The sequence below is a fragment of the Colobus angolensis genome, unplaced genomic scaffold, assembly GCF_000951035.1.
Source record: "Colobus angolensis palliatus isolate OR3802 unplaced genomic scaffold, Cang.pa_1.0 Scaffold39, whole genome shotgun sequence".
Taxonomy (NCBI): domain Eukaryota; kingdom Metazoa; phylum Chordata; class Mammalia; order Primates; family Cercopithecidae; genus Colobus; species Colobus angolensis.
Window position 1 is genome coordinate 307,168 of NW_012117265.1, and position 12,415 is coordinate 319,582.

The 12,415-nt window shown below is 51.1% G+C and overlaps 1 protein-coding gene across 1 annotated transcript in view; it reads right to left on the bottom strand.

The window, feature by feature from the left end:
* The window catches only part of MAST1 (microtubule associated serine/threonine kinase 1), a 38,051-nt gene that overhangs the window by 22,220 nt on the left and 3,416 nt on the right, over positions 1-12,415 (bottom strand). Inside the window, exons 4-9 of the mRNA XM_011954941.1 lie at positions 10,659-10,799; positions 10,126-10,201; positions 7,588-7,666; positions 3,731-3,891; positions 3,524-3,599; positions 3,154-3,363 (exon numbers count right to left, since the gene is read on the bottom strand). Coding sequence (XP_011810331.1) covers positions 3,154-3,363; positions 3,524-3,599; positions 3,731-3,891; positions 7,588-7,666; positions 10,126-10,201; positions 10,659-10,799 — 743 coding nt within the window. The remainder of the gene's footprint in view (positions 1-3,153; positions 3,364-3,523; positions 3,600-3,730; positions 3,892-7,587; positions 7,667-10,125; positions 10,202-10,658; positions 10,800-12,415) is intronic.

The window sequence follows — 12,415 nt, forward strand, 5'->3', positions numbered from 1 at the left end:
AGAAACGCCTGGTGCAGAGCCCCAATTCCTACTTCATGGATGTGAAATGCCCAGGATGCTATAAAATCACCACGGTCTTTAGCCATGCACAAACGGTAGTTTTGTGTGTTGGCTGCTCCGCTGTCCTCTGCCAGCCTACAGGAGGAAAAGCAAGGCTTACAGAAGGATGTTCCTTTAGGAGGAAGCAGCACTAAAGGCACTCTGAATCAAGATGAGTGGGAAACCATCTCAATAAACACATTTTGGATAAAAAAAAAAAAAAGAAAAGAAAAAAGAACTAATATCTTATTGTAATACTTGAAAAGCCTAAAATTAATGCCAAAAATCTATCATAAGCAAAATGTCAAAATTTAAGCCAGATGTGGTAGTACATGCCTATAATCCCAGCTACTCAGGAGGCTAAGGCAGGAGGATTGCTTGAGCCCAGGAGTTCAAGACCACCCTGGGCAACATAGAGAGTCCCCCATCTCAAATGAAAAAAAAAAAGAAAGAAAGAAAGGAAGAAAGAAAAAGAAAATTAAATAAAGACAGAATTCAACAGGCTGTGCCTAGTCATATTTTAACTTGAGCCAAAAAAAGTGTGCACCAACCTATATGTGTTTTAATGTGTCTTTGGAAACGTCTAATAGCTTCAATGAAAATAGTATTATTGATGAGTTTGCTTTCATTAAAACCAGGACAGTAAGATTATAACAGATTGTGGCTTGGTTATAAATAAAATATGTAAACTTAAAATAATGTTGGGTTTTCATTTATCTACTTTTCAAGTTTTTCAAAAATTAATCTAATGTTCTGGGGGAAGAAATAATCACTTGCTTCACCTTGGTCCTGGTCGCAGCCTTAATGTCTATTGGGTTTTTGTTTCTTTGACTTGTTTTTCTGTAGAGACAGGGTCTCGCTATGTTACCCAGGCTGGTCTCCAACTCCTGGGCTCCAGAAAGCCTCCTGTCTCAGCTGCCCAAAGTGCTGGGATTCCAGGGGTGAGCTTCTAATGCCTATTGTTTATCCTCCGTCTCTTCCTGCTATTAACAGAATGTCAGCTCCCCAAAGACAAGAATTTTTGTTTTATTTCCAGTTGATTTCCGAGCTTCTAGGCTAGTGTCAGGCCCATAGTAGGTGCTTCATAAATATTGGTAGGGGCTGGGCATAGTGGCTCACACCTGTAATCCCAGCACTTTGGGAGGCAGAGGCGGGTGGATCACCTAAGGTCAGGAGTTTGAGACCAGCCTGGCCAACATAGTGCAACCCTGTTTGGACTAAAAATACAAAAATTAGCCAGGCATGGTGGTGGGTGCCTGTGATCCCAGCTACTCGGGCTGAGGCAGGAGAATCGCTTAAACCTGGGAGGTGGAGGTTGCAGTGAGTCAAGATCGCACCATTGCACTCCCGCCCGGGGCGATAAAGCTAGACTCTGTCTCCAAAAAATTTTTTAAAATTTTTAATAAAGAAATAAATATTGGTGGACTTAATGAATGATCAAGTGATCCTCCTGCCTCAGCCTCTGAAGTAGCTGGGACTACAGGTGTGTGCCACTATGCCTAGCTAATTCAATTTTTTGTGTGTGTGTGTGTGACAGAATCTCACTCTGTCGCCCAGGCTGGAGTGCAGTGGTGCAACCTCAGCTTACTGCAACCACTGCCTCCCGGGTTCAAGAGATTCTTCTGCTTCAGCCTCCCCAGTAACTGGGATTACAGGCATGTGCCACCACACCTGGCTAATTGTTTTGTATTTTTAGTCAAGACAGAGTTTCACCTTATTGCCCAGGCTGGTTTCAAACTCCTGACCTTGTGATCCACTCACCTCAGCCTCCCAAAGTGCTGGGATTAAAGTTGTGAGCCATCTCACCTGGCTTAAATATTTTTTATTGTTTTAGAGATGGGGTCTTGCTATGTTGCCCAAGCTGGTCTCAAACTCCTGACCTCAAGCAATCCTCCCATCTCAGACTCCTAAGTAGCTGGGACTACAGGTGCATACCACTGCAAAGGGACATTCATGCATCAATTTACCTAGCATTTATTGAGTACCTACTGTGTGCTGGGTATTGTTCCAAACAGCAGGGACACAGCAGTGGACAGAACAGACAACCCCGCCCCCCGATCCTTGCCACCTATGGGGCTGACACTGGAGAAGGATAGACATGAAATAAAATAAGCAAAAATACAGAGTGTGATGGATAGTGCTGAGTGTCAAGGAGAAACTAAAGAGAAAGTGGCTGATAAATATGAGTAGAGCTTGATGTTTTATTTTGTTTCATTTATTTATTTATTTTTGAGACAGAGTTTCACTCTTGTTGCCCAGGCTGGAGTGCAATGGCATGATCTTGGCTCACTGCAACCTCTGACTCCCAGGTTCAAGCGATTCTCCCGCCTCTGCCTCCCAAGTACTTGGGATTACAGGTGCAAGCCACCATGCCCCGCTAATTGTTGTATTTTTAGTAGAGACAGGGTTTTGCCATGTTGGCCAGGCTACTTTCGAACTCCTGACCTCAGGTGATCCACCTGCCTCAGCCTCCCAAAGTGCTGGGATTACAGGCCTGAGCCACCGCACCCGGCCAAGTTTAATATTTTAAATGGCTGGGGACCGCCTAAGAAGCCACCTGAGAAGGTGATACTTGAGTAAAGACCTAAGGGAAGGCCGGGCGCGGTAGCTCAAGCCTGTAATCCCAGCACTCTGGGAGGCCGAGACGGGTGGATCACGAGGTCAGGAGATCGAGACCATCCTGGCTAACACGGTGAAACCCCGTCTCTACTAAAAAATACAAAAAACTAGCCGGGCGAGGTGGCGGGCGCCTGTAGTCCCAGCTACTCGGGAGGCTGAGGCAGGAGAATGGCGTGAACCCGGGAGGCAGAGCTTGCAGTGAGCTGAGATCCGGCCACTGCACTCCAGCCTGGGCAACAGAGCCAGACTCCGTCTCAAAAAAAAAAAAAAAAAAAAAGACCTAAGGGAAATGAGCGAGGTGCAATTCCTGCCTCTTCAGTCAGTCAGACCTAGAGAAGGGAACACTTTCCACTTTCACCCGAGTCCTCAGCTCCACGCCAGTGCCTGGAACGTGGTAGGAGCTCCCTAAATGGATGTGGGGTGAAGAAAGGGGTGCATTGGGCACAATTTGGCCGTGCTGAGCCTGAGATCAGCCCGGCCTCCGCTTGCACTCACGTCTTGAAGGAGCTTCTCCAGGTTCTCCTGCAATTCATAGAAGTAGACCGTGGTGATGAGGCCGTCACGGGACTTGGTTAGGCAGTCTCGGGCCAGCTCGATGATCTGGTGGTGGATGAAGCTGAGCACGCCATCGGCCAGAGGCAGAACGCTGTCGGGTTCGTAGGCGCGGGTGAAGTCACGCAGCTTCTCCTCCATCTGAGCAGTGGCCTGAGGGAGGGACAGAGGAGGGGCACGGGGCTGTGCCCAGAGGCTGTGGCCGCCAGGAGCCTGCGCTGTGCACCGTGGCCGCCAGGGGGCGCACGGGGATAAGGCGAGCGAGAGTGCTAGCCGCCAGGTCACCCCGCGATCGCCTCGGGTCCCACCTCACCTTCGGGAACCTCTCCTTGTAGACATGATTCATCATCACGATCTCGTTGTCGTAGGAGGAGGGGGAGCGCCCGGGGCTGCAGGGAGAGAAGCCCATTCTGTCCAGTCCTCTGCCTCCAAGCCCGCAGAGAGCCCTCGCCCCGAGACGTAACCCTTTTATTCGCGGGGATAGGGGTCTCTCTATGCAGAAGTCCTAAGACCTGCCCACCTGAGGCTCCGTGAGCGGGGACGCACGGCTGGGGAGCGACGGCCACCATCCTCGTCTGTGATGCTCTCGGTGCTCCCGAAGTGTTTGGAGAGGAAGTGGAGCTCATCCACTGTGGGCTGGTAGGGCAGCTGGTGCAGGCGCTCCTGGGAGGAGCAGGAGGACTGGGGAGAGGGGCAGGGCCGGGGTCAGAGCCACCATGGGCCCCCCAACAGCTCAGGATCTTGAACTGGGACTCCCAAGGCTGATGGGGTCACTGGGCAAGGCCAGGATCAGGACCTGATTTACCATCCTTGGATCCTAGGGTCTTGACTGGGACTCTTGGCCACACGCAGGTGGGCAGGGACAGACAGGGGTGGAGACAGTGATTCTGTTAAAGCTTGGGTCAATTCATGAGCTTTCTCTGTTCAGAACCCTCTGAGGCTCCCACCTTACTCAGGGTGAACACCCAAGTCCTTCCCCAGTTATACAAGGTCCTGCCTCATCCCGCCCTGTGTCCCTGCCATGGATTTTTATCAGTCTCCTGCTTACTTCTTTGCTCCAGCTACAGTGGCCTCCTTTTTTTTCTTTTTTTTTTTTTTTTTTTTTGATGCAGTTTCGCTTTTGTTGCTTAGGTTGGAGTGTGATCTCAGCTCACTGCAACCTCCGCCTCCCGCATTTAAGCGATTCTCCTGACTCAGCCTCCTGAGTAGCTGAGATTACAGGTGCCTGTCACCACGCCCAGCTAATTTTTCGTATTTTTAGTAGAGACAGTGTTTCACCATGTTGGCCAGGCTGGTCTTGAACTCCTGACCTCAGGTGATCCACCAAAGTGCTGGGATTACAGGCGCAAGCCACCACACCCAGCCTAGTGGCCTCATTGATAGTCCTTGAACAAGCCAGGCAAAATCCTTCCTCAGGTCCTTCGCTCTAGCTATTCCTTCTGCTTGGAACACATCCAACTATGGATCCCTCCTTCTCATCCTTCAAATCTTTGCTTCAATGTCACCCCTTGGGAAGACCTCCTCCGAACACACACCCATTCTTCCCGATCCCTACCCTATCTTGTTTCCTCTTGCTTTATTATTATTATTATTATTTTAGAGAGAGGGTCTCCACTGAATATGGTGACTCACACCTGTAATCCCAGCATTTTGGGAGGTGAAGGCAGGAGGATCACATGATCCCAGGAGTTGGCAACATAATGAAACCTTATCTCTGTTTATTAAAATTATTTAAAATTTTTAAAAAGGGGGGGGGGAGAGACAAGGTCTCCTTATATTACCCAGGCTAGAGTGATGTAATGCAATCATTGCACATGGAAGCCTTGAACTCCTGGGCTAAAGTAATCTTTCCACCTCTGCCTTCCGTGTAGCTGGGACTACACCATGCATGGCTAATTCTTTTTTGTAGAGACAGGGTCTCGCTATGTTGCCCAGGCTGGCTTCCAACTCCTGGCTTCAAGCAATACTCCTGCTTTGGCCTCACAAAGTGCTGGGCTTGAGGGCAGGGCACGGTGGCTCACGCCTATAATCCTAGCACTTTGGGAGGCTGAGGTGGGCAGAAAAACTGAGGTCAGGTGTTCCAGACCAGCCTGGCCAACAGGGTGGAACCCTATCTCTACTAAAAATATAAAAAAATTAGCCAGGCATGGTGGTGGGCACCCGTAATCCTGGCTACTCAGGAGGCTGAGGCAAGAGAATTGCTTGAACCCAGGAGAGGGAGGTTGCAGTGAGCTGACACGTTGCCATTGCACTCCAGGCCTGGGCAACAGAGTGAGACTCTGTCTCAAAAAAAAAAAAAAAAAAAAGTGCTGGATTACAGGCATGAGCCACTATGTCTGGTCCTCCTCTTGCTTTATTTTATTTTATTTTATTTTTATTTTATTTTATTTTTATTTTGAGACAGGGTTTTTCTCTGTCCCCCAGGCTGGAATGCAGTGGCTCAGCCTCCACTCACTGCAGCCTCCACCTCCTGAGCTCAAGCAATCTTTCCATCTCAGCCTCCTGGGTAGCTGGGACTTGAGGTACAAGCCATCACACCTGGCTTAATTTTTTTTTTTTTTTTTTTGCAGACACAGGGTTTCATCATGTTGCCCAGGTTGGCCTCAAACTCCTGGGCTCAAGCAATCCTCCTGCCTTAACCTCCCGTAGTGTTGGGATTACAAGTGTGAGCCACGGTGCCCGGCCATACAGCTGTCACCCAGGCTGGAGTACAGTGGTGTAGTCTTGGCTCACTGCAACCTCCACTTCTCAGGTTTAAGCAATTCTTCCTGCCTCAGCCTCCTGAGTAGCTGGGATTACAGGCACCCACGACCACGCCTGGCTAATTTTTGTATTTTTACTAGAGATAGGGTTTCACCATGTTGGCCAGGTTGGTCTTGAACTCCTGACCTCAAATGGTTCACCTGCTTCAATCTCCCAAAATGCTGGGATTATAGGTATGAACCACCGCGTCTGGCCAGAATGATATTTTTAAATATCACATTGCTCACTCCCCTGGTTAAAATTCCCCACCTCATCCATCTCTTTTATTTTTTAAATTAGTGTACATTATCTATGGCCTACAGAATCACAATTTCAAATGGTTCAAACTGAAATTTCAGTACAATTTAATATAAAGAAATAAAGCCATTCCATGGCTCCCCCACTGGATTTAGAATAAAATTTCCCTTGCTGCCCCAGCTGACAAGGTTCCAGCCTGATCAAGGTCACTGCCTGCATCGTCTCTATTCCTCCCCCGCATCCCAAAGTTTCAGCCCCACAAAGCTACTTTCAACTTTTCAAATGCAGCAAGTTCTGTGGGCTCTATAGGTTTGCACATGCTCTTCCTCTTCCTGGAACACTCTTCTCCCTTCTCTTCCACCTGCCAAACTCCTGCTGGTCCTTTGTCTTGGATTCAATGTCACCTCCTCCAGGAAGCCTTCCTTGACAACCCCCCAAGCTGAATCACATGCATCTCCTTTGCTATCACCTCACCTTGTTCTACTTGCATCAAAGTTCTGACCATTCTATTTTGTGAATGCCTTCTTACTGGCTTGTCTTCCCCCATGAGGGCTGTGTGAATCTTTACACTCTGACCCAGCTTGCAGAACCCGCCTACCACATGACAGTCTCATGATAAATGTCTGCTGAACATCATGCCAATGGATCAATAAGGGAACCATAGGCATGGATAGAAAAGGGAGCAGATGGAGAGACTTTGGGTATTGCAAGGGGTGAGCAAATGGGCTCTGGGTGAAAGCTGTGGCCTGGCCCAGCCCAGCTGCTGATATCAGGGTAAATGGCTTAACTCACAGAGCCTTATGTCACCAGCTGTAAATGAGTGAGTCAGAAATGAGTAGGAAGGACCTTCCCATAAATGTGTTGAGGGCAGAGCATAGGGCTTTGAGTGGAGCAGACTCATAACTCTCTAATAGATGGACAAGTGAACACTGAACACCCTTGAAGGATGGGGAAACCCAAACTGTCTTTTTTTATTTTTTTCTTTTGAGACAGGGTCTCACTCTGTTGTCCAGACTGGAATGCAGTGGTGCAATCTCAGCTCCACTGTAGCCTATACCTCCCAGACTCAAGCGATCCTCCCATCTCAGCCTCCCAAATAGCAGGAACCACAGGTGCGCACCACCATGCCCAGATAATTTTTAATTTTTGTAGGGACAAGGGTCTCCCTGTATTGCCCAGACTGGTCTTGAACTCCTGGGCTCAAGCAATCCTGTCTTGGCCTTCCAAAGTACTGGGATTACAGGCATGAGTCACTGTGCCTGGCCCTAAACTGTCATCAAGCCCAGCTTGGACTGCTGGCCTGGGTGTGGGTCTTCAGGCTGGAGGGCCCCCTGAATTCCTTACCCACCGGCCCACCCACCCACTTTCCACACTCACCGAGACGGTGGAACTGGGCGTGTTGGTGCCATAGCCAGATGAAGGGAGTGAGGCCAGAGACCACCGGCGTCCGTCCGCCCTGGAACCCAGCCAAGGTGCTCAGAGGCCACAAGGCCCCAGAGGTCCCCCTACTCCTCAGGGTGTGGGTGAAGCCACTGGCCATGGCCAGGGTGGGGGCTGGGGGAATACGTCTGCACTCTAAGATTGCTCAAGGCCCTCAGAATCAAGTGGGTAAAGAGGGACTCTTCCAGGCAGGCACCAGGAATTGGAGGGAAGATCCGTCTCCGCTCTCCTCCCCACGGTCCCCTCTCTTATCATCCAGAGTGGACACCGAGAATTGGAAAAGCCCCCACCCAATGAAGCCTTTCCAGAGAGATTCTAGAATTTTTCCCCGAGTGAACACTCCATGAGAAAGCTCTCAGAGGGGGACCCTTGGATCTTCTTAGAGAAGAAAGACCCCTCCCATCCCCCAACACTGACACAGAATCTTGTGTCCTTATGCTCTCGTGCACACAGACACAATCACTGTTGTAGCCAAACCCATTAATGTTGGTGTGACTATCAGGTCAGGTTCACATACTGGCAGTACATACATTTACACTTCACACACCCCCAAGACACACACTCACACATGACTCCTCAACACAGACAGCCACATGTATTGACTCTCCCATCCATGGACCCAAATATCACACTCTCACACACTAATGCACAATCGCACGTGCAAGACCAGACATGCATTCACCTGTAGACACACGTGCTTACAGAGACTCAGTACTCACACTCTGACACACAGACTCACCCAAACGTACTCTACACTTTCACATTCACACAGACGCACGTTCCAGACACCCGCGCTCACTGCCACACATTGAAACTTGCACACAGCGACACACTCGTTCACACTCGCACGCAGATGCACACTCACAGGGACACACATCCGCCCATGCTCATGTGAGTGCACAACACACATTGGCACGTGCACATGTGAGTGTGTGGCTGTGAGACTGTAAACACTGGCCAGGCGCGGTGGCTCATGTCTGTAATCCTACCATTTTGGGAGGCTGAGGCAGGTGGATCACCTGAGGTCAGAAGTTCGAGACCAGCCTGACCAAACTGGTGAAACCCCATCTCTACTAAAAATACAAAAATTAGCCGGGTATGGTGGTAGGCGCCTGTAATCCCAGCTACTTGAGAAGTTGAGGCAGGAGGATCGCTTGAACCCGGGAGGCAGAGATTGCAGTGAGCCGAGATCCTGCCATTGCACTCCAGCCTGAGCAACAGAGTGAGACTCTGTCTCAAGAAAAGAAAAAAAGAGAGAGAAAGAGAGTAAACACTGTGACTTTGCGTTTACTATCTCACAGCCGCACACTCACACACGCTTCCACCCACACACAGATTGCACGCTCACCTGGAGACACACCTGACTTGCTCCCCTCGCACATTCACAGATGCTTACAGTCCTACAGACACACGTTCACACGTTCACATTCGGAGACTCGTGCCATTGCATAGGCACGTAATTTCTCACACAGTCACAATCACACACGTACACCAGCACACAGATTGCATAGTTACAAGGACACACGCACACCCCATTCATTGGACTCCTCCCTTCCTCCTTCCTCCCAGCAGTCCCCTCGCTCAGCCTTCCCCGCTTGCGGATAAACACGTGAGACCCAATCCCAGAGCCTTACCCTGCCTTTCTATTGCCCTCAGCTAAATTCCATGGTCAATAAGCGGTTTCCCCCACTTTCCCAAGGGAGTTGTCCTCTGTCCCCACAGTCTCTCTTGACTCTCACAACACAGCCTTCATCAACCTTTGCAACGATCCCCATTCTCTGGCCTGCCTGCTCTATTCAACTCAGAGGGTAGAGACAGAACGTCATTGACCCCATATGCCCAGCTCCTAAGAACATAGCAGGTGTTTAGACACCATTTTTAGAATGAATAGACTTCAAAGAAAAAGAGACGGGCCTAAACTCCCAGAAAAGTTTCTCCAGAAAACATCAGAGAAACCTCTCTGCCTCCCCCAGTTTCACCAAAGGCCCATAGATAATTCATTTAAGGACACCCCAGAAACCCTCAGAGATTCTTGGAAAGAAACCTGAGATTCCTCCCCTTGAGAAACAGCCCTAGTCGTCCTCCCCCACCTCGGGGACCAAGAGTCCCTGGATAGGCATCGCGCAATCTGCGCTTGCGCACCTCATCTTGGCTACCCCGTCCTGTTGCTATGGAAACACCTGGCCAGGAGAGCGAGGCTCGGGGAGACAGACTCCGCGCCTAGGGCGCACGCGCTTTCGACCAGCCGCAAAGGGAGCCCCACCCCCTACCCCATTCCAGATCAGTGATTGGGCCCCGCCTTCTTACGGGCCCCATCCCGAAGGCTAGGCGCTCCTTCCCGCTGGGACCTTGGGGCACTCGCTGGTCCCCTCAGGCCCTAGCTCGGTGCTATTAGGAAGAGAACAGATGGCGGCCCAGACGGTGGGTGGGGAGGGTCTGCCCAGGGTTCTGGGGCCCTGGAGGGGAGGGACTCACCTTCGGGAGGAGGCAAACGAGAAGTGGGCGGGGGTGTTGGGGGAGAAGTTTCGGGGGCTGTCCAGGGGACTGCTGCCTGTGAGAGAAAGAGGGGGCAAATCCCTTCAGGCCTCTTGTTCCCTAAAGCGGCGTGCAAACAGCAGCATGTCCTGTCTTTAGTCTAGTCCCGCCTATTATGGGGAGACCACGCCCCTTCGCCTGTGGCCCAGCCTCTCTAAATTTTTTCGTTGCCAAGTCAGCCCGGCCCCTTCCAAGGAGATTCTGCCTTCATCTGGGATGGCCCCGCCCGTCAGGTACGACGACTCCTTTCTGTCCCGTCCCACCTGAGTCTCCGCCCACCTGAGTCTCCGCCCTCCAATGCCTGTCCCTCTGCGACTGACCACACCCACACAAGCATGGCCCCGCCCCTTATCCAAACCAGTTCGCCTCCATTCAAACTGCTCCCCTTCTGTAGCATGACCACGCTTCCTCGCCTGAGGCCCCGCCTCCTGTAGGCCACTCCGCACCCACCAAGTCTCTGCCACTGGTCTCACCTAGGTGACCTGGCAGCGGGGAGTGGGGTCTCGGCAGCGTGGGCGAAGTGCTGGTCAGGATGAGGCTTTTCCGGTTACTGGTGCGGCAGCTGCGGGGAAGGCAAGGCAAGGGGGCCGGGCCGGGCCGCAGCCCAGTGAGTTCTTGTGCCCCACCAGCTGACCTCCCGTCTCAAATCCCCGCCTATCTCCCATCCCTGTGTGTTTGGAGGCTCCCTGGGAGGGTTTCTCGAAGGAAAAGGTGGTGGAGGCTTCGGCAGGACTGTGTATGGCAGGGGATTTGCATGCGACATGTGTGTGAGAAACTCCCAGTGTGGATTATGTGTACGGCAGTGTCTGTCATGGTGTGATAGTCACTGTGTCTAGGTGACACTATTGGTGATAGTGTGTTTCAGTCTATGGGTGACATTCACTGTAGGTATCCACATGTGGCATCCACTGTATGAATTCCACAATGTGTGACCCTGAACGCATTCTAGCGTGGTATGTGTGACACAACGTGGGTTTATCTTGTGTGACACAATTTGAGCATTTTTGTGTCTGTGTGACACAGTGTGAAATGCCACTTGTCCATAATAATGTGTGCTGTAACACAAGGAGGCTGCATTTTTTTTTTTCTTTTAAGTCAATGTCTCGCTCTGTCGCCCAGGATGGAGTTCAGTGTGCAGTGGCTCACTGCAGCCTCAAACTCCTGGGCTCAAGCTATCCTCCCGCCTCACCCTCCTGAGCAGCTGGGACTACAGGCACCTGCCGCCATGCCTGGCCAAGATGCATGATCCCCCCTACATGTATCTATGTCTTTGTGTGGCATTCTGAGTCTGTGTCCGATACTGTCCTTCCATCTGGGTGTGACATTCACCATGTGTGTCCATGTGTATGTAGCATCTATTGTGTGAATTTAACATCTATTGTGTGAATTTAACATCTTGTGACACTGGCCATGTCCAAACAGGTCACCACGTATGACATTCTCCAGGTGAGTATTGCATGTGATAACGTGTGATTTTGCGTGGTTCTCACTCTGTAAGATCCCTACATCTGTTTATGCTGATGTCAGTGTGACACAGTATGTGAGATTCCTAGATATGACATCGTGTGTTGTGACATTGTTGGATGCATGGATGGGATATTGCCACACATGTGTGCATCTTGGATGACATAATTGTGTGTGGATCACCATGCAAGTGACGTCTTACTAGGTGTACACGACGTGCTGCCCCTGTGTGTCTGTGCATGGTTCTGACCTGTGGCAGCTGCAAGGCTAGGTATGTGTGGCACCTCCCAGTGTATCTGGGCCACTAGGGCTGTTGTGTGTGTATGTGTGTGTGTGACATCATGTCCTGTGTGACGCTGTGTGTCACTATTTTCAGTGTAAGGCTGTGTTCTGGGGGGGTTGTGTTATGATAACCCCCCCTTTTTTCTACCCCTCAGCATCCCAACTCCCGAAGAGGAAGCCCCAAGCCCCTCCGTCCGTCCCCTCACCCACAGCCGCAGTGACTGAGCATATTAGCGCGTCCAGGAGCACGCGGCATGGGGGTGAGGGGAGGCCAGGCTGCGGCTATTGTTCTGAGGGTGCCAAGCCCCCCAGCCTCCCCTTCTGCCTCTACCCCCACCAGGCTGTTGGAGCCTGCAGCGCCAGTAGACAAAGGCGCCACAAACCCCCAGTGGCGCAGCCCCCTCCCCCCGCGGCCGTCCTCTCCAGCGTGCAATCCCCCCAGACTCAGCCCACACCACCCCCCATTCAACCCCATCCCCGGCGG